The sequence below is a fragment of the Phaethon lepturus genome, unplaced genomic scaffold (genome assembly GCF_000687285.1).
Source record: "Phaethon lepturus isolate BGI_N335 unplaced genomic scaffold, ASM68728v1 scaffold17817, whole genome shotgun sequence".
Taxonomy (NCBI): Eukaryota; Metazoa; Chordata; class Aves; order Phaethontiformes; family Phaethontidae; genus Phaethon; species Phaethon lepturus.
Window position 1 is genome coordinate 37,771 of NW_010554229.1, and position 27,002 is coordinate 64,772.

The 27,002-nt window shown below is 38.5% G+C and overlaps 1 protein-coding gene across 2 annotated transcripts in view; it reads right to left on the reverse strand.

Annotated features, from left to right (window-relative positions):
- The window catches only part of WWC3 (WWC family member 3), a 61,886-nt gene extending 37,443 nt beyond the window's left edge, over positions 1-24,443 (reverse strand). For both annotated transcript variants that reach the window (XM_010291791.1, XM_010291790.1), the window contains exons 1-6: positions 24,336-24,443; positions 19,327-19,530; positions 16,161-16,237; positions 13,658-13,737; positions 7,310-7,439; positions 1,684-1,833 (exon numbers count right to left, since the gene is read on the reverse strand). In XM_010291791.1, the coding sequence (XP_010290093.1) occupies positions 1,684-1,833; positions 7,310-7,439; positions 13,658-13,737; positions 16,161-16,237; positions 19,327-19,530; positions 24,336-24,351 (657 nt within the window). In that variant the 5' untranslated portion in view covers positions 24,352-24,443. The remainder of the gene's footprint in view (positions 1-1,683; positions 1,834-7,309; positions 7,440-13,657; positions 13,738-16,160; positions 16,238-19,326; positions 19,531-24,335) is intronic.
- Positions 24,444-27,002: the final 2,559 nt, after the last annotated feature.

Below are 27,002 nucleotides of genomic sequence, written 5' to 3' on the forward strand. Positions count from 1 at the left end.
AGCTTTTAAGAAACATATTTTGGGACTAACAAATACTTCCCTTGTCTCAGACGGGAGAAAGGAACAGAGGTCTACCCTACATCTTTGATATGCATGAAGGATGATAAGCATGATAAAAACAAGATCAAAAAAAAAGAAAAATACATCCATTACAGAATCATTAAGGTTGGTTAAGATCATCAAGTACAACCATCAACTCAACACCACCATGCCCACTAAACCATGTCCCGAAGTGCCATGTCTGCATGTTTTTTTCCAGACACAGTGACTCCACCCCCTCCCTGGGCAGCCTCTTCCAAGTAAAAACATTTTTCCTAATATCTAGTCTGAATCTCCCCTGGCGCAACTTGAGGCCGTTTCCTCTCATTCTATCGCTAGTTACTTGGGAGAAGAGACCAACACCCACCTCACCACTCACCACAACCCCCCTTTCAGGGGGTTATAGAGAGAGCAGTAAGGTCTCCCCTCAGCCTCCTCTTCTCCAGACTAAACAAACCCAGTTCCCTCAGCCGCTCCTCATAAGACTTGTGCTCCAGACCCCTCACCAACTTTGTTGTCCTTCTTTGGACACGCTCCAGCAACTCAATGTCCTTCTTGTAGTGAGGGGCCCAAAACTGAACACAGGATTCGAGGTGCAGCCTCACCGGTGCCAAGCACAGGGGCACAATCACCTCCCTGCTCCTGCTGGCTACACTGTCTCCGATACAGGCCAGGATGCTGTTGGCCTTCTTGGCCACCTGGGCACACTGCTGGCTCATGTTCAGCCAGCTGTTGACCAGCACCCCCAGGTCCCTTTCCGCCGGGCAGCTCTCCAGCCACTCCTCCCCAAGCCTGTAGCTTTGCATGGGGTTGTTGTGGCCAAAGTGCAGGACCCGGCATTTGGCCTTATTAAATCTCATACAGTTGGCCTCGGCCCATCGATCCAGGCTGTCCAGATCCCTCTGCAGACCCTTCCTACCCTCCAGCAGATCAACACTCCCACCCAGCTTGGTGTCATCTGCAAACCCACCAAGGGAGCACTCGATCCCCTCATCCAGATCATCAATAAAGGTATTAAACAAGAGCAGCCCCAAAACTGAGTCCTGGGGAACACCACCTGTAATTGGCCACCAACTGGATTTAGCTCCGTTTACCACAACTCTTTGGCCTTGTCCTTCCATCACTACTACCAAAATACTAACATGGCACACTATTGCACAATCAGGTGTTTAGCACAACTTCAGGCTGGCCAAAGCATTTTCTTCCTTCCTGCATCATTACAAGTGTCAGTAAATCAGAGTTGGTGACAAGAGAAGAGGTGTGTGAATACCTCAGAAAGAGTTGTTTCTCAGTAACGAACCTGCAGTCACCAAAGTGATGACGCGAGAAGAGCTCTGCCGGGCTGGCTTAGCCCAGGAGCTCATTTTGCCTGTCACTGACCTGCGAGCACATCACTATACGCCTATGCCTGCACTATACACTGCTGCTCAAGTAGCAGAACCGCAAAGCCCACCACTCATGAGTGCCGATCATATGCTCTGGAGACAATAAGCAAACACAACTCTCTCGCCACCAATATTGCTTTGGATTTTTCGTTCTGCTACAGCCAACACCTCTTAAATTAAAACATGTAATAACAGTGCATCACTACAGTACAAAAGCAGCTTATTTTCTACAGCAAACGTCTTGCCTAGGAACGCATACCTCTCCAGTGATGTCAGTCTGAGAACAAGCATCGCAGTGCTGTTGAGGTAAACAGGAGTCACTGAGTGAACTAGAATTGTGCTGGAGATCCTGCAGGGAATCTGTAATACAACAGCTATTCCTGAATCCATCTGTTAACTTGGCCAGGCTCTACAGGAGAAAAGATTTAAAAAAAAAAAAAAAAATTTAAGAAAAAACAATTTTTATAATTCTTTTATTAATACAGAAAAAAGTATTTAAAAATATGACAGGTAGTTTGCCTATAAAGAGATATTTACAGAAAGTAAAATTCATCATACTGTTACTAACATGCAGAAGCTTTGCTTTGAAATAAACCTCTCCTTTTAAAAGATCCATCTAAGTAAACAGATTTTGTTTTTAATTTTTTTTTTTTTTTAGATCTATGAATGTTTTAGCTTTTGTATGGCTTACAGTTCTTTAAATGTAGCAGCTGTCAATTTTCAGGTTAGCCAATAGGGAAGACAAATGTGATTCACCTGCCCTTTTGCCATCTTCTGCACAGGTTACATTCCTTAGACACTACTGCTATCACATCCAACTTGATGAATACCTTGTATTGATTGAATTTTTATGACAGCTGATTTCACCCTTGTGCCCCCTTACCCAAGGTTCACATAGTTAGAGATATTTTACACGTTGAGTTAAGTAAGGGACATCTGTGAGATGTCTAGACTATTACACAAACTGTGAGGGTAAAGTAGAGACCTCAAGCAGTCTGTAAGGAGAAAATAAGACAGAATCACACAAAATAACAAGAACTTGTTTGACAATAATAGCTTGGTTGACAGGCTCTTATAATTCCTATTTAAAAAAAGATAAAATTGTTAATATTGCTTTTATTTTCTGATTGCGCATTCTCTACTTCAAAAAATTAGAGATGATGTCGTGTTAATAACAAAACCATGGCGCAGGCTGTCATTTATGACTGAGACTCTGAGCATTACAAAAAAAAAAAATTCTGCCTCCTCACCGGAAGATAAAGGACAATCAAATGATGTGAAAAGAATTTACCAGAATTTTGAAGAGCTGTATCAGTTTATAAATCATTACATACTCAAAGTATTTGGTTCTAAAAACACACACACAAACTCTCAAAACCGCTTACTCCAGTGTCTGAACTACAGAATCAGAGATGAATCTGAAGTACTGCAGTGGGAAGAGGCTGGCCCTCAGGAATCTCAATGGCTCTGACAACTGCTGGTTTGTAACAAGATCCAGTTATTGTGCATACCCAATTACTAGGAGATTTCTCCGTCTTGAAAGTGCAGTTTAAAATGGATAAGACTGCAATGCTGCCTTTTCTTACAACAAATTCAACTAATGGAGTCAATAAGATGTACCAGTGTAACAGAACTGGTTGCTGCTCCCAGAATGGCAAGACCACTTTGAAGATGAAGGCATCCAGATTCGGAGCCTAGGAAGCATCCAGAGGAATTGCAGCAGGCCTGAAGCTAGCCACAAAAAGCAGCTTTTTCTGGTGGCCTCCATTTGCATCATACGAAGTCTGTCCCTTCGTTCTCATTATATATTGGTCCCTCGCTCCTGCCTGCCTCCACTAGAGATGAAAAAAGAGGAAAATACCCAGCCTGGTGCAGAATGAGGGAACAGGCAGGCTCCTTAGACACAAGAGTGGGGGGGCCTCTGCTCCTCCCTGCCACCACACGAACACACACGCTTTGTCTTCTTCCTACTGGGGAAAGGCAGGGAGAGATGCACGTACCTAGTATGTCCTTCTCAGCATGAAAGACAAACAAAATTGCTTCCTCTCAGTCCTGAGAATGCAAAAGTCTATTTCAAGTTACGTTGCTGAGAAGTCCCCAGCTAGCGTCTCTTTATCCTCCAAGACTTGCTGCAGAATGAATGGCTCCGCAATGTGGCAAAAAGAAAACCAGTGTCTTCCACTTTTTAAAATTACAGAGTCCCATTCAATGCTGCTCTTCAAAACTCACCAGAAATCATCCAGTCCTGTCAGTATCCTGCTGTATGGAGGATCAAGATGGATCCCTAATGGGTTTATGAAAATAATAATTTCAAATTATAGCTACACAAACATCAAACGCCTGACTTGTCCTCTTCCCAATAAAGCTGAGCCAGTGACACAAACAAAAACTGAGGATACAGAAAGGCTGAGGTTCCTTCAAATAAGCTACATGCCATCTGGCACCTTTGTCCAACATATATTGTGTTACAGGCATATGTAACACCAAAGGTCCTGATGCCAGAACTTAGATCTACATTTCTTCCCATATTTCAGCTGCTTTATGCACTCCTGCCATGCTCCTGATGTGCTCCACCATCTCCCTGACCAGCAATGAAGATCTGCTTGGCTGCTGGCCAGGCTTCCTATCCAGACACAGTTGCTGAACCCTGGGTATTACTTTAAAATAACACAGCATTTGGCAGGTGACAATCACCAAGTAGCATCACCTTAACTTGTATCTATGTGCATAGGTGACTGTACTCTAGGATAAACATATATTCTTTGAGTCCTTCTAGTTGGATGAGTGAAAGCACAGCCTCCAGCAATCCTAACACATAAAATTACAACCTGAGCTAGCATACTTTTAGATAGAAACAATTTACATAAACTGCTAGGAGTAATATCCTCCCCAGCTATATGGAAGAATCCATCTTTCATCTGGGATTTATGGATTGTGTATGGCAATCCTACAGAAACTGCCAGACCAGCCTATCATATGGATATGAAGTTCTAGGCACACCAGCCCAGATACACCCAAAAAGAGAGAAATGAGCATTAATCTGGTGCTAGCTGATTTGGGAGCTCACTGCCACACACTTCCAGTGCAGTTCCTATATAACCTATTCAGCCTATTTAACTGGTAAAGAAAAGAAAGGAGGGAAAAAACCAAACCACCACCACCCTCCCCCCCCAAAAAAACCACCCAAACTCCAATGCTTCCTAAGGATGAAAGACAACATTTTTAAAGCATACACACACACTGGAACAGAAACAAAAGTATGAAAGGGTGGGGGGGTGGGGGGCATGTCAGGGAGAGACACACAAGCTGATTTCAGGAATCTGACTACGCACCTTGATTACTCAATCTTACATAAAAAGTTTGCCCACTTTTTCGGAGCAGTGACACTGCGTATTTGGCCTTATTTGTAACCACAGCACCCAGTTTAAATCTGACCACCCTCCTCTCCTTCCCTCATCAGCCTTCTCTCCCACACAACTCAACCCAATTATCATATTTCTGTGACAGCTACAATTTTCCAAGCACCTACACAAGACTGACTCACTTCAACTATGTTTAGTTCTGTTGCTTACACTGGCCAGATTTAAATTAAGAAATAGTAAGAAATTGTCTATTTCCTTTCTCTGAAATAAATCCCCAGCTGTTTACACAATACTTCAAACTGCTCTATAAACAGCTTTCAAAATAAAAAGCTTTTCAGAAGAAAGCTTGTCTTACCAACAATAGCTTTAAAATGTAGCATTTTTGAGGACAAATCAATTTAAAAATTGACAGGAAATTAAAAATCAAATTCTGAATTCATTAGGAAGATACTTAAAACAGATTTGCACTTGTTTGACAAAGCTAAATAAATCCATAACAATAATCTTCAACTAATTATAAAAAGCCAAAGTACAGAAAAGTTTGGTGACAACAAAAATAACAATTTTTTTTTTGTCAAAATTAAACAAAAATATTAGGCAGAAAGCTGGATATTTTTGCAGAGCACAATAAGTTGGCAGAAATACACAATTTCTACAACTGTAGAACTTGTAAACTATGGCATTTAATCCCTTATTACAACTGCAACAAAACATGAAGAACTGTTTCGCATTCCAGGCCTGTGTGGAACAACTATTTTCTAGGTTCTCCTGGACTGTAGGTCTATTATTGGATGCTATGACAACAGATTGTCATTAATTACAAAAATGACACCTCCTAGACTGATATTTCCCGAATGTCACGTAGACCCATGAAGAAGGATGGCAACACTTTTCATTTTCACTTCTGCGTTGTGCAACCTCTACATTCTGGTGCTGCCAGCACTGCCCAATCCTTGATGCTAAGCTTGATCCTAGACTTTTAACTCCCTCAACACTGTATTTAAAGAAACTGCACGTGCATATAAAGTTGGTTTAAAAGATACAATTGTCAAGGCATCTCAATGTTAACAGCTGGATTTAGTGCCACTGAGGACCGAAAATGTAAGGAAAAAGTGAAAAAAAAAAAAGATCTAGTGGGGGAGTCAAAACAAGGCCAGTAGTTAAGCTGCTCCAAGATCTCACACACAAGTCTTTAAATTACTGATTAGTTTCCTAAAATGTGCGTCACTGCATCCATGAAGAACTGCCTTTCTAATCATTTCTTGCTAGCCAGGCATGTGGAAGACTGAGAACCACTTTAAAACGTTGCCAACACAAAATATCAAATATGTTAAAAGTTGCCAAGGCAGGAACTTTTCATAGTGACTTAAGTGTTCTGTCTACTTGAACAAGGATTTGTGGTCCATCAGCTGACCTTTGGGTAATGCTTTGGAGACTGAATAATTGTATAACTATGGAAATTCATTATATGTAGATTACAAGCTACCCATATCATTTATCAATAAAAAAATACCAGCAAAACACTGCTGCAGGGAAAACTGAAAGAAAACGTTTGAGTAACAAAATTAATTTAGTATGGTCCCAAAAATTTCGATTACAAAAGGTGCTTTTTTCCATACAGCAGTTTGAAGACTGGGTGAAGAGAACTGCCCGTGTCACTACTCTATACCTGCAGCATATTTGGGCAAGTCTGTACTAAAGTCCCAGTGGCAGCAGAAGCTCGTGGCTCTTTGATCAAGCTCCCATCACGTTAATAATTCAGACACAGCAACTGAGAGCTTGGAGCAGGATGCAGAAGCTATTGGAAAGTTAGATCACTACTCAGGCATGTACCTCCCCTCGATCCTCATGCTCCAATTCATAAAATAATTTAAAGCCTGCATGATGGTTTCTGCATACGTTGTATTTAAGCATACTACTTGAGGGCTTTGTGAGAACATTTGTAATTAACGTGTGTCGTGATATGGGTACTTAAGAGGAGGTTTTGGGGCAAAAAAAAAAAAGAGAAATGCTAAACTGTGGTATAGTGACATAGAGATCCAGTTTTATGAAATGCTTATAAAAGGAAAAACATGGTAGACAAACTGGTAAACAGCTTTACACATGAATTCTTAGTCCTACTTCATTATAGGTAATACAAAGAGACATTAAACAAAATGAAAAACAAATACCGTAAAAATTAAAGGTTTTTTCTTAAGTGCAGCATAATTACTCCATAGCAGTCTTTGATATAGTCAGCAGCAACAGAAAGCTATATTCAATAAAGACACTGATCTAAATGTAAAGATAGTACATTCTCTATGACAAAAATATGAAATGCATATGAAATCTCACGTTCACAGTATAGACAGTAACTACTTACCTTTTGAATTGCCTCCTATTGGCAATTATCAAACAGAAAAATCAGTTTAGGCCACCCCACTTCTTTATTTAAATTTGGTAACGACAATGCAATCACAAACAAGAAAATAGAGGTAGGTTATTACTTTTTAGCAGCTATTTGTTCCGTAGCATATTTTTTACCTGCATAAGGTCCTGCCTTTCTTTTTCACCTGTGCATATAGCTTTCTTTATGGTTCGAAGCTCACTCATTATAGCCTGTGCTTCATCCAGTCTATAATTTGTATGAGCACTTGACATCTTACGATCAATCCTGTTGAAAACATTAAGACAAATTCAGGAATTTTCACGTAATTAGAAAGCACATGGATGTTTTAAGACCTCTTGTTTATTCATGTACCACTTTATTTCCAGGAACAAAATGACACTTTACTTGGAATTAACACAGCACTTGGTGCCAAGTACACTCTAGAGACAAAGCAATGCAATTACCTACCCAGGTTCTGCACAACCAACATATTGGCTGGTTTTAATGTCCTAATACAGAGCTTACTTACAGGCAATGTCTGTGGGCTATTTCACACTACAAAAGTAAAATCAACCTAAAAGTAACCTACACTGTAATAACTCAAAAGATTAGCAGTCTAGTGGTCACATTTTCCATGCAGCACTACACATTGCAACATTTCTTCCAGGACTTCAACCTGATTTTGTTTTAAAAATTTCTAACAAGGGCATTTCATTTTCTTGGGAAGAAATTTCTAATTAGTAGGATTTTATTGCAAATGTTTTTGTGCCATTTTGGGCATCTTTGACTATCTTTTCTAGAAGATATTATCTTCTGCACTAAGGTACATCACAGGGGACTATCTCAGAAGATTTCAAATGCAAACTCAGAAAGGAGAGAGAACACCACCCACTGCATCAGGCTGAAGCACTACTCGTGTTTCCATCTGGACATGAAAAAATCTTTTCTCCTCCCTGAAGTAGGACATCCACTTCTACAGAGCCTGTCTGCATTTTCAACTTTCCTTCCAACAATTTGCAATAGTAAAGGACAACAGATGAGGATGCAGCAGCCTAGTCCAGTGTATCATCTTGATAATTTGCTTCAATTTATAGATAAAGAACACAACCAGAGACTCTGCAGAACTTACTAGAAGAACCATTTGGTCTTGGATTTATAACAAACGGCTATGGGATTTTAACAGACTACCCACAGCAATTAGTGTTAAATTCCTGTTAAAATATGAAAACTTTTATTTTCCTGTTAATCTAGTATAGAAAGTATATATATAGAAAAAAGGTGGTATGTTTAATGGTCCCTAAGCCAACGCTAAGAATGAACATCTCCAGGAGAAGGTGCCTCTGGTTAACAGAAGTAAACATAAAACATACATCGATCATTACACAAGACATCAGTTTATAAAAAGATGTAGTAAGAGAGGGTATGCTATACATGTATGACAAGTATACTCAAACTTTATTTAAAATACTAAGAATAACTAAAAGTTTCAAGGTAGGTATTATATTAAGCCAAGAATGTCAACAACACTCACTCAGCATGTTCTACCAGTTAAACAAAATCGGTGAAATTTCACTTTCAGCAGATTACTGGCTTTGAATTAAAATATTAAAATGAAAAATCAAAAGGCTTGAATGAAAATCCCGTGGTTTTATTGTGCAGCTCACAGTATTTTGGAAAAAAAAATGCAGGGTTCCTACTATTTTGTTTTTTTCTGACAGTTCCTGGTTTTGGAGACAACACAAAGTAAGTCTGAACCTCAGCTTTCTACTTAAACACAATTTTCCCTGTGTTGCATAAAAAAATATATAAGCCTTTCTGATTTTTGGTTCAAGAATCAGAAAGAACTTAAATGTCTCATGGATAGGTTTAATGTCAAGTGGGGTTTTTTTGTTGGGTTGGTTTTGCTTTCCTTTTAAGATGTTTACTTGAGTCTTCACTAATTTTTAGTTAAAAACCTGAAAAGATTAGATAAAACCATGGTAAAACAACTAATCCAATTCACTAAAAATTTCATGAAAAAGATAATGTGGTTTTATCTGAAGGTTACATTAATGTTAAGATCATAAATTCCATCCAAATATTAGACCAGAAAATGCCTCCTACACAGCTGCTCATTATACTGTTTGCCAGGTCCAAGGTGGCATTTCAGGAAAAGGAAATTATTTAATTCCAACCAGATTTTTGTCCAGTTACCCACATATTCATGTTCCTGGACGTCACTTTGGAGCCTAACTCATGAATTGATATTTGTTTAAGGAAAGAATCAGAAAAATTTCTACTGCCAGAAATACCTGAGCAGTGTTGCTGTCAACCCAAACTGACTTAAGCATCTCACAAAATTACTTGTTATTTACTGTCTGTTAATTTTTTTTCCTCTTTTCATGAAGCTCTAGTTTTGAAAGCTGCAAAGTTAACAGGAATCTTCTATTTTGTTAATGGAAAATAGCACAATACAAATACAAATTAGATCTTTGTATTAATAGAAAGAACATTCAGCTAGTACACAAAACTATGAACAAAGTATACATTTTATGAGAAAGATGCTTCTAGGATACACAGACTATTAATACACTTGCAATAGTTTCAATCCTATAGGGCAGTTTCCATGTTCCTTTATTTTCCTCCACCTCCTTTCAAATATGCAAGATTCCCTCCATTCTCACCAAAGCATAGGTCTGTAGTTGAGTTAAAAATCTGATTTTAATATTTTAAATCTCATACCCTCTAAACTAGTCTGTAACTACAAAATGTTCAGTCAGTCCTAATTCCCTGTCTCTCCCAACTTCTCTCAGCATTCACTCTGCTCCCGCAGCCAACTGGCCGTTTTCATTTCCTTTGTTGCTGAACGCCTTCTTCCTCCAAAATTCCTGACAACGAACAGAAGGGTCACTGAAAACACAGGGAGGAGGAACTGCTCCTGTTCTCAGACCCTGCCACGAGCTCAGAGAAAGGACTTTGTTCCAGGAAAGGCTCATCTTTAATCTTGTAACTCTGGACCGTGACAGGATCAGCCACACCTCGAGGCAAAGGTGCCTGTGGAGGCCAAGGAACACTGTCACGCCGGGTGGGATCTTTGCAGGCTTTAAACAGTGAGCTCTAGAAAGTCTCCAGTGGGCAAAGGCAGACTATGATGTCCAAAGGCTTGTCACAGCATTGCCAAATTTGGATGTAGAAAATACAGCCCTAACAAAAACCTGCCACACTACAAAATCTGAAATTCTGACTGTATTGGAGTTGTAGAGCTATTAAAAAAAAACCTCAATCCTCTCTCCCCCCACAAACTCCCACTTTTCTCTAGTTGTTTTGTGGTTTGCTTTTTTTTTTTTTATCCTCCTCAAAGATGGCTAAGCCATTCTACTAAAATTAAAAAGAACAGAAAACAAAGCACAGTCCAAGGCAGACATTGTATGTGGAAAATGTCAATGCAAGAGATGTGCATGTAACAAAGGCATGTGAATCAGATAGCAACATAAAATCATGGAAATACTAAGCAGCCTAACCACCCTCGCCATAAAATTTGTCTCTTCTCTGAGACCTACACCCAGCAGATGTTGCACAGGGAGTTGTATGGTGGTAGCAGGTTCTGATACCTGCTCATAATGCCATTCTGGTCAGACTTTCAAAGCAAACAGTCAGCCAGATGTAAAGCCCAACATGTGACAGCTCCTAATACTGTTCTTGGCTTATACTTGAAATAAAACGCAGAACATGGCTTTAAAACAGCTGACAGGATGCATGCCATTCTCAGTTTGGCAGTTACTTGAAGATTTGATCTAGCACAAGAAGGAAGAAAAATTACGCAGACCAAAAATTAGGAAAAGTTAACAAACGGGGGAAATGTCCAAAATGTAAGAAACTTCAAAAAAAAAAAAGGGGGGGGAGGGGGGGAGAAATCAGTATTTTTGTTTTAAAGAAAGAGCAATGAGTTTCTTTTTAGGCAACACACTTACTTTGTGGATATGCAAAAACTAAAATACTTCCGCTTTGGTACTTGGCTTGAGTGACCCTTCTCTCCTGACAAATACAAGGGCTAGGGAAGACATGGCCAGGGACAACCTAGAGCGCAGTTAGGCTTTTAGCCTGATCTGTCTGCTGACTACACAAGGAGGCTAGAGAAACTTCTCTCTTCAGTTGTTAGCACAAACACTCTCCAGATTGGCTCACTTCCTACTAGAAGCAAAATTCTAAAAAGAAACCACATATCTCAACAGAAAGGCAATTCAAAAATTACTTAAAAACATAAAACCCACAAGCCTCTGGTTCACAAGTGAAGAAGTCACTGCAGAAAGCAGAGCTCAGCAAGGCATGAACACTGACAGAAATTTACTGCAATGCTGGATAACGCATGGGCAAAACATTCTCCCCTGCTTCAGCAAGCAACAAGTGCCACCCACTGCACCGACAGGACAGAGAGTGACTGTAGCAACAGCAATGAGCAGCACCAAGGCACCAAGCTGTCATGCTTGAACTTCTCAACTAGACGATCAGGGTGACTACCGACTAATCAGATATGCTTTAAAATAATTCCTCTCTTGAATGTCTCTCCTATAGCCCCATCCTGGAATATGGGCGACTTCACTTGGGCTGAAGTCCAAGACTAACATTTGTATTCTTAATCATTCACAGACTTTACTTTTCAAAAAGTTGCACTACTTTGCTGGACTATCTTAAATGAATTATATTAATTAAAACAATCTTGAGTTTCAAATGGCCTTCAAATACTTTCATCATCCTAGTCAAGTGGTTAGTCCTTTTATGAAACAGCTGAACCTATACCCTTAAAATAACCCAATAACCAGGAGAAGAAAAACAAATAAAGAAAGTAGAAAAGGCAATTCTTACTCACTTAAAGGGAATATGATTAAGAATCTTAAGACAAAACCCCTTTTGTTCTCTTAGTGCTTCCATATCTAGGCCACCATCCTAAAACATTAAGTATACTACAAACGTTACTTAAAATATTTGCCGTTTCAATATACTGAGTGCTTAATTTTATCCATCTTCAGTTCATATCATACATTAACAATTCCCCTAACTACCTGTAAATGCTTCATGTAGTCAACAAAAATATATTTATGCCTGCCAATGAAGGATTTTGGTTTAACAAGTTTCCTTCTCTTAAGCTTTTAAAATGCATTATGAAACAAAAGAACCTTATAAGCCTAAAAAAAACCCCCAACCAAACAACAACCCAAAACCAATATTAAGTGCATGGCCTACTCCCTCTCCTTTAAATGTAAAATCTGAGTATCTCCCTTTATATTGTTTTAACAACGTAACACCAATCAAAATCAAAGTTGGAAAATAAGTAACCTAATTGCTCCAGGATCCCTGGAACTTTGCCAGAATTCCTGAAGCAAAAGTGTGTGCCCATGCTTTGTAGCATCAGTGCAGTAAATCCAAAGCTTCAAAATATTTCCACCGATACTGTACTTTTGCTGCAAAACGCATTAGACCTGCAGCCATTCCAAGTGTTTTCAGGAAGCGCCTACATTAGGCAGTTCGTTCACATGCATGCTGGAAAACAGGCCAAGATTTCTAAGTGCATGGCCACATGTCTAAGGCAAATCCAAGAGCTGTTCAACACATGGTCTAGTCCCTGGCCTTGTTGAACAGATCTGGAAGTCACAACAACCTGTGTTTACCTCCCATCTTTTCCATGGCCTGGCAACCTCTCTCCCTACCCCACTGGGCATCCCATGCATGTGCTACATGTGTGGGTGAATAAGCAGCACACAGATGGAAGTCACTCAGTTCCCATCTGATGGCCTGCAGGAAGAGTGGCAGGGAGAGGGTCACCACAACAGATCACAACCTTTGACACCACTGAACACAAAGAAAAAGGAGCACAGGCCGCCTGATAGCCCTGGGAGCAGTAGCAAATTGCCCCGAGCTAACCTTTCCTCAAAGGGAGGAGACAAGGAGTCACATTTACATGTACTCATTCTGCACACGCACAACAAAACCCAAGGTCTCTCAGACCATCAGATTTACAGTACACACACAAATCAGCTATACTGTGCAGAATGAGGCAGCCTGATCATCAGGTAAGAGGAATAAACAGTGTTGTGCTGTACAGCATCCCCCGCAGGAGAAGTACTGTGCCCAGCCATAAAGCCTCCGTACTGTTCACAGGAAAACTACTCTACTGCATGGTGCTTCAGGCTGTGCTCCAGGTGGTAGGTATCTCCAGAAAATGTTTGGAAAGTATTTTAAAAACATCTAATTCCACCTTGACAACACCTTCAGGAAGAATTAAAGAACAGGGCCTATAAAGCTGTTTTTGCATGTGGATCTATGAAATCACCATTCCAACCAATTCTGTCCAACCCTTCTTCCGTCATTTTACACTGTTCTCACCCCGCGTCACTATCATAGCAGAAACTCTGAAGCAAAGCAGTTAAGAGATTTCAAACTTTTTTTTTGGCAACGCTTTTCTAAAAAATTCATTCCAAGGCAAATAAAGAAAAAAAAAAAAATCCTCCTACAAACTCTTAACTTACTCTTGCAGAGTTTCCACTCCTTTTTCCTTATATTGCAGCTCCTGCTTCATCTGTGCCAATTCTCGTTTTAGCCTAGAAAGCTGGATATAATAATACAAATCAATAATATGTAACTTTCATAAGAAAAATAATTGTTTTTCAAATACAAAATCTTAAGTTACTTTTAAAAATTGGAAGTGATAATCTAAGTTATTTTTTTGCCTTAAAATTTGCATTAAAATAACAAAAGACTTCCTGAAATATCCTAAGACCTAATCAAACAGCAGTCACAACATTCAACTTTCAAAGTATCAGTTTCCTCATCTAATCTATTGGTTTTCTGTCTCCAATAGCTTACGCTAACAGCTAGCAAATTTCAAACCACATGATTTTTCTTCTCCCCTTATAGCAGACAGACACCTCTCAACTGTCTTCAACTCTTTAGTCCACTTAAAAAAAGACTGAACATTCAATGCTGTTAATTCTTCAACCTAGGAAAATAAAATCACTGCCAACAGAACTGTCCCCGTTCCCAGAAATGGCAGCCCAATTTTCAACAGTGATTTTCATATTGTCCCGCCTCCTCAGTCCCCCCCCAACAACTACCTTGACCCATCTAGCGAGCATAAATCAAAAGTGACAAAGCAGCAATGACTCCAAAACGGTATTTTTGTGGGTTTATAACAGTGACCTAGGCAGGCTGGACAGACCGTACAAGAGTGCTATCAGCACCAAGAATGATGTGCAAAGAAATAGCTTCTTGCCCTCCAAAGCTGATAGATAACTGAGGGCAAAGGGGCCAGAAGGATGCAAGGGACTACAGACAAATGGGGGGAATGGAGGTGTTTCAGTATGTGGTGGTGAGGCATAAAACTGAACTGAGAGCCCAAAGAGAGGCAGGTGTGAAAGCAAAAAGCTCTCTCTTCTCAAGCTACGAAACTTGGTACTTTTCTAAAATTTACCCAAAGTGCTCTTGATTTTCACATGTAAGTCAATAAATGACAAAAATATTGCTAAAAAAGAGCAAAAAAAAAAAATTCCCACATATTCAGCAATAGATTAATTTTGTCAGGTCTCCTCCAAGAGCGAGGGGCTTCACAGCAGTTCTGGGGATGCAAACCAGGACTGTCAGAATCTCACCATCCTGCGTGGCCCTCCCTTCTCCATGTGTTGTTGCCCTTTCCTGAAAACTCATCACACCAGCCCCTAAAACACTCCTATACCCTCACCAACTCTTTCAACAGTCACCAAAAGTAAAATGAAAAAATGCATCACTAGTATCATGTACACAAACACTCTGCAGTGCATATTTTATTCTATTACCTGAAACAACTCAATGCCTATGCAGACATTCAGTTGAACAGGTTATCCTATGCACTTAGGAGATTTTTTTTTTTTTTTTTTTAAGATGGAGGAACAGAGAGAAATAGTCATATAAGTGAAGATTTTATTTTCTTTAAATATTATTTAAACAAATAAGGCCTATTTTGTTTAGAATATGCTGACATTTAGAGTATGTAAAACAAGTAAACACTAGTCAGCATGTAGTAAACATATATAGATAGAATAAATGCCTTTGAAGGGTGGTGAACGGGATTTATTTTCAGAAGCACTCTTGTGAAAAGTGGTCACTGCAACAAAAATGGAACACTATCCTGCAAAGAAGTATTTTTTATTTATTTTGTGAGCTGAGTGTCTGGCATCTTAAATCCCATTTTGTCCATTAATAAAGAGAAACATACAATTTAGAAATAGATTCTAGAGCTTAATATTGTAACTGCTTTTTATAATTGTTTATGACTGGTATATCAATTTGCTTGAAACCAACAAGCAGACTTTAATAACTCTTTGCTAAAGCAGTGGGAGAAATTCAAGAGGCCAAGTATTCCTCTTTCAGCAAAGACAGTACTAAAAGCATGATTCTAGTTAAAAAAAATATATGTAATAAAAATGTTCCATTTGTGGAACATATATAGAGAACTGCCTATCACTGTCAGAATGCTTGAACTCCCCTCCCCTCATAGAGGAGCTCTGGCCAAATCAGCTAAAAAGTTCTATTTGGCCAACACGTCTACTGAATTGCGAACAGATTTCCAAATAAATGGCTAAACCTAGAGTTCAATGACACCCATGGAACCCCACTGAAAATGGGTAAATGGGAAAATATGAAGACAGTGGGTTTGAACTGCACTTAATCAAGAAAGAATTTGGCTGCAGAGTATTTACTACTTGTGGCAGTTTGTACAAAGAAAGCAATTTCTGAAAGCCTGACTTTGCCTCTGACATCCGTGACAAAAATCTTTACGCTTGTAACATGCGAAAAGCATTACTTTGCAAGTCAATGAAATGCAGTAAATATAGACTCATTTTAATAGAACAATAGGTCATAGTAGAAAAGCAGTTTTCAGTATTTCCAAAAATGCACACAACATCCAATATAAATGCTAAGGTAAAAGAAAAATACATAGTCCTCCTCCCTCCCCCATGCCTAATTCATATTTTTACAAAATGAAAGATTACTCACTCTGTCACGACGGCTGGCTATTTCTGCTTTAATCTGATATGGGTCATACTTGGTATTAGTTGAATATCCAGAGAATGCTAAACAGATGGAAAACAGCATTTTACTTTTTTTTTTTCCTTCTTTAATACACTTGTTAAGATGTGGCACTATTTAATAGACCATTGCATTCATTCTTTGTGCTACAAGTCGCCAGGTTTTAAAATAATCCTTTGTGCTGAAGTACAACTGAAGAATTACCTTTGGCCTGCCTGAATTTTTTTTTGTCCTGAACAACAACAATAGTATATAGCAGCACTACATATTGCCTAAAAGCAACTAGCTTCCATGACAGCATGGTGGCATTTACTGATGCAAGCCATTTGTGTAACATCAACAGTTGCTAACTGCTTCCTAGGTACGTTGAATTAGCAATGTAATGGGGACTAAAGTAACGAAACTATTGTCAGAATAAAATTCAGTCAGCTACAGAGAGAAGTTGCCTCCAAAAGCAGTAGTGCAGGGAACCAATACACAGATCACCGTCTGGTAAGTGAGCTCTTAACACAGCTTATCTAGAGTCAGGCAATGATTTCAAGCTGTGGCATTACAAGCTAAAGCCTAGACATATGGAGTAAAGGTCCTAGAGGATAGGCTGGGCAAGACCAACCATGATTTATTGAGCGCGCCATTCACAGCAGCACTGGCCCACTGAAAAATGCCTGGTATGTGAGTGGATGGGGTTGTGCTGTTAAATCTGCCATCCTTTTGTAGAGCTGAAGGCTGCTGCTTTGAAACCCATATCCATGTCTGCATTGCACTGAGCCTTTTGACTCTCGAAAGAATACTGTAACACCAAGGTCACGTCAAGCATGCAGAAACTTGCCAAAATGAGTAGTCATGCCTGGACTAATTCTCTAAATCCAGGATTTCTATGGAATTTTTTTTTTTTTTTTTTTTTTTTAACCAGTGCTGATCACAACTGATTCAAACTGCTGCATGGGCACCTCCCTGCCAACCCACAACGGCTGAGCTCGCACCACCTCCCACTCATGAGCACACAACACTGAGTCAACAGCAGCACCCACAAGCAAAAAGGAGGGAAACAGTTCGTGAAGTTCTAGTTCTTTTAATGCAACATACTGAAACAAGTGGTGGTGAAGGCAGGAATAATCGCAATATATTGAGCCCAACTCTGGCCGTCTAATTGCACTTCAGTTAGAAGCCTAAGACTTCTGTGCAATAAATGGAGAAGCAAGCATCCCAGACTGGAGTGGAAGAGTCGAATTAAGAAAAACAAGTACAGAAGCCGTGGGGAATCTTGACTTGACAGCATGATTGATCCCCAAGGGGCATTTTTTTTTTGTTTAAATATATCATATGACTAACCAGCCTTCCCCATTTTCTCAAAACGGAAGCATATGACCTTAAATCAATATAAAATATATTAACACATCTGTAGAAAATTAGGTTTTTTTCACCTCAAAACAAGTGCAAGGTTTTATTTAAACAATTTTACAGTATCTCATTAGATTCCACAGACATACCTAAAAAAGAAAATCTATCAGAAAATTGAGAAACATAAGTCAATTGACATAGCATTTGCATTCATGCTACAGATAACCTCCAGTGTTGTAATTTTCAGTCATATTTTGTTGCTGTTTCAAGCAACTTGTTTTTCCAAGAGTTCTAAAAATATGAAAAACAGGTTGTATTTTTCTAGTATACTATCTTCTTCAACAGAAGTTTCCTTCTGTATATTCATCTGAAGTAATTCAACAAAGCATCCCACAGAACTACTGCAAATTTTCAAAAAACAAAAAGCACAAGCTCCTAGAAAAGTATTATAATAAATGGAAATTTTGATTTTATAATCTAAAAAAAAAAAAGACACTATCTTTTAGCCTATTCCAAAGTCTTTAAACAGTAGTTAAACACTCTTTAAACAATTTATTTTTTAAAAATTGTTTCTTAATGAGAAAAAAAAATCTTTCTTAATAATTCTTAAGAAACTTCAACATAACAGGGAGAAATATGACTAGTCATATCTGTTCAGTTATGTCACAAACTAAATCACAGAATACATATATTTACAACTAATCAAAAAGATGAGATAATCCCTGTTCAACATAAAAGAACACTTGGTCAAGACCATCTGGGACACCTCAGTCCTAGAAAACATGTTTTATTCAGGATTTTGCTATACAAATGAATTCCCTTGGATCAATACATACCACTGGATCAGTAGCTAAACACTTCTATCAAGATGCCTGCTTTGAACCCCCCCCAGACAGGTTTCTTGAACATTTTCAGAAAGGGCTAAGCAGCGCTTCCCATACTTATCAAGCACTTGGTATTTACCAACAAATCTTGCATTTAAACAATGGCTGTACAGACAGCAGCCACTGAAAATCCACCAGTGCAGTGAAACTCCACTACATTTCCACATGGCCAGAGGGTATACCCATTTGATACACTTCTTTAAACTAGACTGTTTTGACTCTTCAGCAAAGACACCTTCATCTGTTGCACCAGCCAACAGCCATGACAGCAGTGCAACAACTTCAGATTTCAGAAAAAGTCTATCATCTACTCCAAGCTACCAGAGACATCTGAACAATTAAAATGTCAGGAAATCAAGGCTCTACAACTGTCACCACCAGCGTTAGGTTTAGAGGCTGGAATTCAAGAATGGAGGTGCACTAATGAAACACCACTTCCTACTTCGTGGTCAGAGGTACGCTTGACCACAATGCCTTGTCTCTTAACTCTTTATAAAAAGTCGATAAACCAACCATGGATCTACAGAAGGCTTCCCCTAAGCTGATGGTTCCCCCCCATGTCGAGGGTGGAACAATTTAGGACTTCAGGAGTGCAAGTAGGCGGCTGGTCCAGCAACATTCATTCTTGTCTTTGTTGCCTTGCACGAAACATCAGTACGGCTGGCTCCAAGATGGCTAGAGATACTAGCTGGGATGTATCCCTGTTTAATATTAAAAAGCCATATTCTAATAGATCTAACAGGAAATGGAAGTCCCCGAATAGCAGAGCCAAAGGATAATGCCTCACTTCTGCAGTCAGGATCTTCATTCGGAGGAGAACCAGGTGACAGAAACACTTCATGCTATTTCTTACAGCCTATGTTGTGAGAGGCAGGTGGGTAAACCAAGAAAAAAACTAGTAAACTCACAGCTGGCATAGGAACGGCTGTCATCCTCACACATTTTGTGCAATTGTTGATATTCTTCTTGGGCTAGTTCAAAGCGCTGTTGTTTTATTTGGTAAATCTCTTTCTTGGCATTGAGTGCCTCCTGGGCAACTATTAAATATTCCTTTAGCATGCGTTCCTGCTCCCTTCTCCATTGCTCCCTTGGGTCCTCAATTTGTGTGAGCTCTAAGAAGAAAAAGCATAAAAAAAAAACTTGTAAGACACTATCCCACAAAGTATAAATTATTTTCTTAAGGTCTGTTCTCAACTAGCACACCTAACACTACAGTGCTCAAAATCACCCCAGTCTCGACAAAAAGAAGGAAGGATGCAGAGTGGAAGAACAGGAAAAACACTTTCAAATATAAAAGGCATTTAACTTTGATTCTTTTCTTTACCAACTAGAGCAAACCCAAAGAAAACAGTGTTTTTGCTCTAACCTTCCCTTGTAGCCAACTTGAAAATTCTGAGGAGTACCTAAAAACCCAGAACCACACAGGAGAGCAAAAGGTATCTTAATACTTAACCCATAACTCCATAAATGGTTGGAACAACCTTAAGATACTACATACAACTTCACAAGTATAACATCCTGAAAGGTCAGTGACTACATACCTGCATAATTAAGATGACTAAAGTCATTCAACATAAAGTTAGCATTTTAATCTCAAAGCCATAAAAGCATTTGAATTGCTTCTCCCCTGCCCCCCTCCCTCCCCCCGCAAGAAACAGCACACTCATGCTTTCCCTTTCCAGGGTTTAGAACAGTTCGTATTCAAACACAAATCAAAGTACAAAAAACGACAAAAAGTAGTTTTCCAGTTCAAAATCTTTCCCGTATACACTGATTTTCAAAGTTCTTACCATACAGCAATGTCTCTGCAGTTGCAAAGACATTTGAGGAGGACACATGCATTAGAATAAAAAATATATATATATATAGGTTCATTTGTTTTCTTTTTGTGGTGATGCTCAAGCTAGCAAATATGTTTTACATGAGGATGTCCATGTAAAGTCTCATGTCTAAATGAATGTTAATTTGTGATGATTGAGGCTCTACCAGTAAGAACTTGCTGCAGATGCAGCATCAGTGTTCAAAGTAGTAGCAGAACCTGCAGCACAGTCAGTAGGTAAGCACCTAGTCGTTTTTTCTCATGAAAGATGAAAACCAGTTATGTTTTGTATTAAATCCATGTACAGAATTCAGTATATTGGTCTCAGTGATGAAATAAGAAATAAGAGATTGAGCTGGACACATCAAGAATTTTAATGGTGTCAAGGTCATGCTAGCAGCTCTACCATTTGAAAGCCACCTCAGAAGTACATAAACAAAAACACAAAGCTCATCTATGAGCAGTATTTCTAACAGATTTGTATATTAGGTTCCTAATAACCTTTTCTCTGAACAGCTGTAACTTTTCTCTCCCCACAACTCCTCACATTGCAACAGTGTAAAGATTGTGCCTCTAATTTCCCCCCAGATCCCAGGAACCCTCAACTCCCAGTAGGACCTTCTGGCTGCAGAGCCCCCAAACTACCTCTGAACCCCAGGACAGGACGTGCTGTGGCTTGTTCCAGCCTCCATAAATTCTTCTCCACATCCAGGGCAAGCAGAAAAAAAACGGAGTTCACATTGCAGCCCACCCTTTACTAAGAGCATGATAATTTGCAACGCTATCTCATCTGTCCATAAGCGTTCCTGAAATCTGTAAAAATCTAATGTTCCCCAAACTGCTAATTCCCTATGGAAACTATGCAGAAATTAATTAATATTTACAAGACAGAAAAGCTGAATCCTAGTAAGTGTCTCCTTTTGAATAGGAAATTAATAGTTCTAATCTCAAGACGCAGACAATGTTATGTTGTATCACACATTAAGCTTCTGAGGTCCTATACTAGAGGGCACTGCATCTCTTACTGAATTATTTCAGAAGCCTTCTCAAAAGCTAGCAGCATTCTTCTGAGAGAGAAAACTTCTTCAGTACAGTAGTGGCGTTCTCTTCTGTTTTATAAAGTACAGAAGCTTCACTTTGCCCTCGATTTCTACACAAGTTTGCCATGTAACAACAAAACTGAAGCTGCATTGTGTAACAAAATTCACTTCCTTCTTTATAACCAATTTGGAGGGGGGGGAAACACCTCCCAAAAAAACCCAAAACCTACTGTAATTCAAGAACAGCCTCAGACAAATGCACAGAATATACTATTCCCCCACTGGGGAATGCCCAACTGGTTAAGGGAGACTTCAAAGGCTCCCAAGACGCTGAGAAGGAGGGAAAGCAATTCTGCGGCTGGCAGCCACCAAGGTTTTTAAGCAACAGTTGGACAAGAGCCAGGAGCAGCTTAGTAAGGGTGTCAACAAAGTACTGAATTTACAGAACAAGATGGAGATCAGGGTTGGAAGCACCATGGAGATTCACAGAAGATTCCTCTGTTCCTGGAGTTTTTCAATATAAATGGAAAGTTATTGCCTAGAAATCTTTTTATTACTTTCTGAGTAAACAAACATAGCAAGAGGCTTGGAAAAATAAGATGTATTTCTGTTTGTTTTTAAAAGGTGCAAGAGCAAAAAGCTTGAGACTGTGCACAAAACATGAGAGGTCCCTGGTAAGCATAACTTCTTAAAGACTCTCTTTAAATTATCCCTTGCATTTTCTCACAGTACTTCTTGAAACCGAAGCACTTCCAACTGCTTTATCTATTAACATAGAACTCCAGTGCTGTGTAAAGCATTTAACCTGGTCAGCCACAAAAGTGAGCCTGAATGTTTTCACGTGGAAGTTGCTGTTTCAAGTGTTTCAGACATAGTTCAGAACACAATGTAAAGGACTCTTTTCAGAAAAACATTTCCTTAGCTCCTACACCCCATATCTCTGCCACTTGCCTGACACCATCCCATGATGCACATGATTGTCTACTCATCAGTTCTCACTTCTACAAAGGAGGTTCACATAGTCTTGATTGGTACCTTTGTTGTCCACAGTTTAAAACTGAACTGAGCATCCTAATAATTTTAAAATAATGATTATCCAGCTATATCATCAACTCTGTCTTCCCTATGAATATAAATCTTGCTTGTATATGCAAGCACTGTATTAGCCTAAGGGTGACAAACCCATTTTGCTGTGATGGCTGAATTACCATTTAGGATAATATCTGTGGGCTGCAAGTAATTAGTTATCATGAAAGAGACAAATTTTGCAACCTTGTTAATTGCAGAATGATTCCTTTCACTCAGTTCAGCACTGGTCCTATGACGTTTCTATCCCTCTGTTCATATATTACCTTTATTTAATTCCTAATATGAATAGCTTTACTTTCCCAGACCCATTTACATTAATCTTCTTTCTGTGCCTTCCCCTTGAGCATTTGGGAATTTAATTTCCCTCTGCAAAGACTCTCTTCCACAGTTTTTGCTCTCATTTGCACAGAAAAAAATGCAAGCCAGATCTGACACGCCTGTAATGATTAATATCCTCTCTCTAAGTTCAAACTTGATGTCTGTGGTAAAAGAGCTAGTAACAAGGAATGAAAAGCAAAAGGGAGTGACTTCTTTTGCATGCAATGGCAACTGTTATTCCTATCAAAGATGCGTATCAGTAGGATGCTTTGATAGCTTTTTTAGTCACAGCATTGCAGTGGAAGTCTGTGTTCTACTTGTTAACTATAGTGGCTCTTAAAGCCTTTTACAAAGTTTAAGAAAAAAAAGGAAGAGGTGCCAATACCCTTGTTTGTATTTTTTTAATATGTGCATTTACCCACAGGTACATAGCTTGGTGCAAGTGTACTCCATTACTGTACTCCAATGTAAACATCACTTTTTATTAAACTTCAACATTAACTAAAGTTACCACAACAGTTTAAACATCAATCATTAAGCTACTACTACTTTTAAACTAAGTTACTGCAAAACCTAACAGTCTGTATTTATTGCCTTTCAATTGTCTCAGCTACCTATCCTTGTGAACAGTGCATTAACAGCTCTTTAAAGTTTATTATTTAATTTGTGATCTTTGTTAATTTCAGGACAAGTAAGTGCCTGTGTGGGTCAAACAATATCATGGGAACATTTGTTATTCTGTTTGTTGGGTTTTTTTTTTAAATAAGTAATTGTGAAATCACAAGTAATTCCAACAATGGCAGGAAGCCAAAAACTATTTCTACACTTTTATTTTTTAATTGACTAGATTTCAAGTAGAGAGTATTGAGGTTGTTTTTGCAGGTTATATTATTTGCCATTGCTGTGATAGCCCATATAACTACTTTCTTCTTTTCTTCCCTCTCCAGCAACTGCCAATTCCCACAATATTAAAAGCATTCACTCATTGGCGGTAAGTAGCTTAATGATAGCAGCACAACAGTAACAGCAGCGGTAGTACAAAGCTGTAAAGATAAGACATTTTTTTAAAAGTAGAACTGGCAGATATGCCAGACAGTGGAAGTACAAAGCTCAAAATGGTCCAAAAGGGAAAACATTGGAAATCTCTCCCTCTTAGTTACCAGAAGGGACATCTGTTGTCTTTTTGATAGCACTTTGTACTGTATTAAGGCATAAAACATACACGTCTTAAGAGAGGATGAGATTATTGTATTTCACAGTGCTTCCAATTAAAAATCAGCACTTCTCTCTCAGTGTATTTTTTTTTTCTATATAGAAGAGTGAACTATGGGTGACTGGAAAAATAGGAAACACAAGAGTATAGCATGACAATCTTCTAAACCGACACATGACAAAAAGCAACAACAAAACTGCAAGCAAAACAAGATAGTTTTATACACTATAACTCAATCATAGATTGAAAAATTCTTTACAAATGAAAGAAGGATTGTGGCCCCATTTGACAGATGAGAAAACAGATGCTGCAAGAAGTCACTTGCATACATTTTTTTCACTGTAGTATGAGGTGCATAAATGGTATCAGAAACAAAGTTAGTGCCATCAGTTAACATTAGCTTCTTAGATTACTCAAAACCATCATATATCTACTCACTATTTATGTGGTCCATATAATAAACTCCAATTTGTTGATCGTAAACAGTTTCCCATCCTAAAGGAAGCTCATCACCGACACAGTCAGCAAATGTCAAGGGCTTTGTAATCCTGTAAAAATAAAAATAACACAAATAAATACAAAAGGTGCAGTTTACAGCACAATGAATTTTGTTACATGTTTTGAAGATACCTCCATCATTTGAAGATACCTCCATCATTTGATCACAAACTAGTTATGCTGCTTAGGAATGTGCTAATAATTACAAACATACAGTTGCAAAATAAAATTTCATTTAAATATGCTGACAGATACTCCCCAAACAGGTAGGACAAGTTTCTCCCTTCAAGGTTCTATGTTTAACAGTTTAATTACAATGGCATGCAGTACTGCCAGTTTTTCTCCCATATTGCAAAGAACACAAACATGAAGCTGGAGTTCACCACTGCTAAAAATTACCAGAAGCTTTATAGACTTTAACTTCTTTAAGGCATCAAAGCAGCATAATTGCTTGTCCTTAAAAAAATGAAATAGAATTTAATAAAGCACTATATAATAGATTTTTCCTCTTTTCAATTATACATTTCCAACTATTAATGATATTCTGTTGGTCTAGACCCATCCAAATTACCTCCTCTCCCTCAAAAAGAAGAAGGACAAACAAACGTCTCTAAAGAATTCTGAAGCCATTAGAGCACAAATAGTAACTAACAAGTAAGAGCGTTACTATCTAGCCACTTAAAATACCACACCCCTTGCTAGGCAAACTCTCGCCAGATCAGTGGATAATAGAAAACCAAACCAGCAACTTCAGTATTGACAGGTATGTTGAAAATACTGTCACAAATTCTACAGAAAGACTCCAAACCAACACTGTTTTAGAACATCAAGGTATACAAAAAAAACTAGGAAGAACAAACGATACAAATAAAAAAAAAAATCCTTAACATTCAGCTGAATCACATCTATTTCCTAAATCATTTCAATCATTACTTAACTCCTAAGATAAAGCTGCCATAAAATTCCTTTACAGAAAAGCTATTAATATAGTCATTTCAATTATACACGGGATATAGATCCAACACCTTCAATGTTTAATTGACGAGGCATTTCTAACACCTGAAATGATTACAGCTTTGCAAAGATATAGCCATTAATTTAGGGACTGCCTTAAGTTCACCATAACCTATGGCACAATACTATTTGGTGTGAAATGGAAATTCCATTTGTATGTTATAATACCCAATTAAGGTTTCCTGACACCAGATTTGGACTATGTTTACAAATACACTGTGGAACAGAGAGATCATTGGATCTGGTATTTGCACTTCATCTGGTAACATCTCTGTAAAACAATAACTTTGTCTGAACTAGAACATGTCTGTCTTTGAACTAGAAGGCTTCCCCACCCCAGAACAAAACCAACCAGAAGAATCTAATGATAAAGGCTGTCAGATGATGGAAATACTACTACGGCCACACTCTAGCTATTCCAACGGTCCAGTAAGTGCACCATTCAACCACTAAAGAAAAGCACATCACTTTGCACACAGAAAACAGAAAAACTGCATTTACCTGCTTCCTAGAACTATTCTAGTATTCTTGAGATTAAAGTGTTCAAAACCAACTGTAGTAGTACTAAAAAAGATTATCCTCACTAGCTTAAATGTACTGTTTTGAACAGCTCTGTACAACAGTACCAAATTAAAGTTATTTAGGTCAAATAATAAAGAGCTTGATCATACTATGCTATGGATTCTCAAACATGTATAAACAGTTTAATAAGATGAAGATGTACATAAACTTGTGCAACACTATTTAAGTAAAACTTTTCCATTACTGACAAATACTTTGTTTACATCATGTAATCATGCAAATCCAAAGCTGCTGTATTCAAGAAAGAAAAGGTTACTATGGACTGGCATATGCATTCTTTCAGTAATTCATCTAGGGGTCAGGCAGACCAAATGTTGTCAAAGTTCTTCTGATCTCCCTGGAATTCAGTCAAATATTAAAAATATAATGTGCAGCATTTTTCTTAAACTCTCATGGTTTTGTTCTGAAGACATCATGTTTACAATTTCTCAAAGTAGTCTAGACATTGGCTCCTAAATTACCACACTATAGACAAGGTTTTCTTTGGAATGAGTTATGAGACATGCTTGCCTGTTATACAAACACACCATTACCCTTTATTCATAAATAAAACCTGCACATGATACTCTCATCTTTCACATTACAAGAATCTCAGTTCAACACTCTGTGATCCCACCAGGGCTCAGACTTCCAGCACAAAGGACAACACTGCCTTTCTGGAAAAGAGAAACTGAAGAAAGCCAATGCATCTGGTCTAACCGGTTTCCATTCCAATGTTATAAAGCATGCATGAACAGTTTAATTAATGGTTTTGAAGGTAAACCTTGTAAGAAAAAGAACACATAAAAAGCTGTCAGATATTCAGACCATTATTAACTTGACCTTGCTCATTTTAAACTATATTCAAGGTTGCTCCAAATTGGATTCCCTTCAGACAAAGCATAACGTCACGTTGATATTTAGGTAGCTTGAGCCTTCTTCATTCAATTCATCTAGGTCAAAACATGCAAAGGTTAAACTAAGAATTGGAAGTTTCTCCCTGTGTTTTGCACTGGTTTATATAAGTCAACT